The 4,364-nt window shown below is 32.3% G+C and overlaps 1 protein-coding gene across 2 annotated transcripts in view; it reads right to left on the reverse strand.

The window, feature by feature from the left end:
* Positions 1-4,067, reverse strand: part of ANKRD28 (ankyrin repeat domain 28) — a 116,121-nt gene extending 112,054 nt beyond the window's left edge. Inside the window, exons 1-2 of one of the 2 annotated variants that reach the window (XM_005863619.2) lie at positions 4,050-4,067; positions 2,418-2,490 (exon numbers count right to left, since the gene is read on the reverse strand). In XM_005863619.2, coding sequence (XP_005863681.1) covers positions 2,418-2,435 — 18 coding nt within the window. In that variant the 5' untranslated portion in view covers positions 2,436-2,490; positions 4,050-4,067. Of the gene's footprint in view, positions 1-2,417; positions 2,491-4,049 lie in introns of those variants that run through there. The other variant, XM_014537549.1, reaches the window with a different exon arrangement.
* Between the last annotated feature and the right edge of the window lie 297 nt (positions 4,068-4,364).

A 4,364-nucleotide genomic window follows, 5' to 3' on the forward strand; every position in this document is an offset into this window, starting at 1 on the left:
ATATATTTAAAAACACTTGTTAACTAACAAAAAAAGAATTTGAATATAATATCTGTGAAATAAAAGGCTTCAATGAGAGGAGTTTCTCCTACTGGCTAGGAGAAAGAGAATTTCATCAAGGACAACTTTAAAAACCCGAGCTATCTGTATTTTTTCTAACACTACCAATTAAGAAGTTGTGTTTTATTTAGATGTCATTTAAATTATAGCACCACCTAAATCAAGCATGTCAAACTCAAGCCAAATAAACGAGGCATGTGGCCTGTGGGTGGCGAGTTTGACATGCTTGACCTAAATAATCAAAACCTCTAAACCAGTGGTTCTCAACCTTCCTAATGCCGCGACCCTTTAACCCTTTGTGGTCCAATGTTATTTTTGGAATTCAAACAGTCTGGTCCAAATTAATTGACGGGATTGAATGTTGAACTTTTTAATGTTCTTATTGTTCGACGTTGGACCTGCTCCTAGAGGTTGGACTGAAAAGGGTTAATACAGTTCCTCATGTTGTGGTGACCCCCAATTTCATTGTTACAAATTGAACATAATTAAAGCATAGTGATTAATCACAAAAACAATATGTAATTATTATATATGTTTCCGATGGTCTTAGGCGACCCCTGTGAAAGGGTCGTTCAACCCCCAATGGGGTCGCGACCCACAGGTTGAGAACCGCTGCAGTCTAAACTGTTTCAGGGTGGTAGATTAAAGATTGTATTAGGAAACATAGTCAGGCATATAGCTCTTAACCATTTCATATACAAGGATTTATCTTTTTAAAAATAATTATTGTATATTATATCCAAATGATAGTTATGCTTCACTAGTTTTAATTTGCCCATCTATATACCACTATGTTAATTTCACTATTCTTTGGGATGGATTTTTAAATGATTCCTTATGTAAATTTAGAAAATTTGCAGAAACCAATACAAATACACCATCCAGTGGTAAAAGATGAAAATTACAACTTATACAGTGATCACAGCAAAAGTAATTGAATTTGTGACTCTGTCTGGTCTCCAACAAACATTTCCAGGAAAGAAAAAATAAATGGGCAAAATATGATGTTGACTGTGTCTGCTATTTGTTACCATTTTCCCAATCAAATGTTATTCTTACTATTTAAGTCCAACTTTTCTTTTTCTGACTTGCCCACCCATTACCCAAATGCTTAATTGAATTAGGATAGGAGTATTTCAATATTCATCCAAAGCCTTAATTGAGCCAGAGGTTAGGAAAACGGTTTATAAAGAAGAGAAAAAAGGTGTGGTGGTGAATGTCCAATGGAATTCTAGTTGGTAAAAGCCATTCAAGGTAACAACAAATGAGAGGCATCATATGAGTTTTTGTTGTTCTTTTTAAATTTAGAAGACAACCCTGAAAGGCCAGGTAAAGATTCACAGTTGGTTAATTCATACACAATTCAGAATTTCTAAAGAGACTATTAATCTTTAATGACAGAAATTATGCCTGTTTGAAGAACAAAACCTAGTAAATAATGTTTTTCCAATAATCAGCTCCCCTCCTCCCAAAATACAGATGGATAAAATCTTTCAGTTTTCAACACAACAGCTTTCTTATCACGTCCTCTTCTTTAAAAAAGTTTAATTTATTAAACTAAAAACAAACAACAAAAAACCAATGTGATTTTTTGTTTTGAAATACCTTTGCATCAAGCCTAGTTAATATCAAATGGCATTACCATTTGGATAATAAAATATTAACAAAAAGTACAGTAGGATGCAGCCTGGGTTATAGTTTCTTCCTTTCTACAGAATCTTTCAATATACTTGAATTTCAAAGAAGCCTAACAATGCCAATGATAACAAACTAGCTTATATTATCTTCACTAGTGCCTTCAGTCTAACGCCTCTAAATTTTAAGAGATTTTTCTAACTACTTTCACAAAAACACAGAGTCACTCATATAACTGAGGTTCCCCAGTGAGTATTGAATGGCTAATAATGTTTACAAGTGTGTACCACAAACACATGCCATGTAAGAGAATTAGCTATGAACAAGATGATGCATACAGCTGGATAAGAGATGAATGAAAACATCTAGTAATTTATTATTTTTTTCAGGATAAAATAAAACCACTTGCAGTACCATTATTTTCAGCTATTTAATATTCTCTTTTCCAAGCTACAACATAGATTTTAAATTAGATTTTAAGCACCCTCCACTGAAAATCTATCTTATTAAGTTGCTACATTAAGTTTTCCAGAAATACATGGCCTACCACACTTATAAACAACATGTCTACAACAAAGGATTTTAGCTTATACTAAATATTTTCACATACATATATGTATAAAAGCGAAGTTTAAGTTATGAGGAGGCATAAATAGCAACAAACTAATAAATCACAAGAGCTGCCTATATTACTGCAGAGAGACCACCGGAAAATAACCTACCATAATAGGAATCCCCATACTATTTTCCTCTGGTGGAAGCAGTAGTTGTATTGTTTCAATTCCACTCTCAGGCCTGTAGCAGAAAACAGATATCAAAAGCAAGAATATGCTGACACTAGAAATGAAGGGCTATATTATAAAAATAACTAGAACCTTTAAACATTGAATTATTGGATAATATTAAAAATCTTACTAATTCTGAACTTGGTTTTACCCTTCTATCAAGAAAAAAAATTAATCTGTATAAGACAGAATTTTCAAAAAAGTTTTCTTTATATATGAACCAATCCTTAATGTATTCTCAGAAGAGACTCAAAAGTGGGGTTTGAGTCTTAGAATTGCTAACAACCCAATATTTTCATATTTTTAAAAAGAACTATTCAAATATATTCACTATAATAATCAAATAATTCCACGGGGGTGTCTTTACCTAAGAAACTATCTATAAAGTATAAAATATTCAATCTATATAATGTCTGAGTATTTAAAACATGTTCATTTTAGTAATATATAAAGAAATCACAGTATCTCCCAAAGAGAGATATTGTACTTAAAAAAAAAAAGTGATAATTACTGTTTAGTAACTTGTTCTCCCCATCTTCCTCCACTTACTTAACAATGTGGACTTTCCCTCAAAACACTTTCAATGATTTTATAAACATTACATTTTAAAGTAATATGTTATTGTATTTAACCAATTTCCTAAGATTAAACATTTGGGTTGCTCCTATTTTTTTCTTATATAATAATTTTTCCAGAATCTTATCCCGACAGTTATTTTTAGTAAAATGGATTGCCTTCAAGTAAATAAAATTAGGCCTAAAATATTTTGGAACCATAATTCTCAGGTGCAATGGCCTAGAAAGAACAAATGTCAGAATTAAATTCCCTGTATAGAGCATGCCATCAACCTCATTTCTTATTAGTCTGAAAGAATCACCAGTTTTTACTATCTATGTCATTGTGATTATTGCTGTGTTCTAATATGCCTTTCCAGTATGTTAGAAGATAGAAACCATCCTGTCCACTCTGGTGGGTAGCTACAATTCTAAACATATTAAATTTGTTCTTCTCCTCTTGTCAAAACTTTGTATGAACAAATTAACCTCATAAAAAATATTAATGGGCCATTACTTTTATTACTACCATATATTAATGCAGTGGTTCTCAACCTTCTGGCCCTTTAAATACAGTTCCTAATGTTGTGAACCAAACATAAAATTATTTTCGTTGCTACTTTGTAACTGTAATGTTGCTACTGTTATGAATCGCAATGTAAATATCTGATATGCAGGATGGTCTTAGGCAACCCCTGTGAAAGGGTCGTTCAACCACCAAAGGGGTCGTGACCCACAGGTTGAGAACCGCTGTTAATGTACCAGACTAGTAATTTTATTAATTTGCCATTTGGTGGCAGCAAATACAAAAGAAAGTAAATTTGCCAAGCACTTCTATTTATTATATTATTACCGATATAAAGTTAGTCTTCTCTGAGTCATGTATTTTAAATGAGTTTCAAATGAAAAATGAAACTTTATAGGTTTTAATAGTTACAGTTAAATCTTATGCTAATAGTCAAGTTCAAAACAGTACCACGAGGAAATTCCTAATTAACTAATTGAAAATAATAACCTTGTGTTACTATAGCATTCACAATTTAATTGTCTCAAAAACTGTGATCTTGATGTCTATGAAAAAAAGTAACTGGAAAAGTTTTGTTTGTACTGCTGCACACTCACACACACACAGAGGGGTGGGCAAAGTAGGTTAATAATAATAACACAATAATTAATAAATAATACAAGAACAAACTGTTTCATGTACCTTACAACTGTAAACCTAATTTTGCCCCCCCGTGTGTGTGTGTGTGTGTGTGTGTGTGTGTGTGTGTAATGTAAAAATTACATTTTCTTACTCTAACCAACTCCAGCTGGCATGGCTTCCCAC

This window comes from Myotis brandtii, unplaced genomic scaffold (genome assembly GCF_000412655.1).
Source record: "Myotis brandtii unplaced genomic scaffold, ASM41265v1 scaffold18, whole genome shotgun sequence".
In the NCBI taxonomy this organism is placed as follows: domain Eukaryota; kingdom Metazoa; phylum Chordata; class Mammalia; order Chiroptera; family Vespertilionidae; genus Myotis; species Myotis brandtii.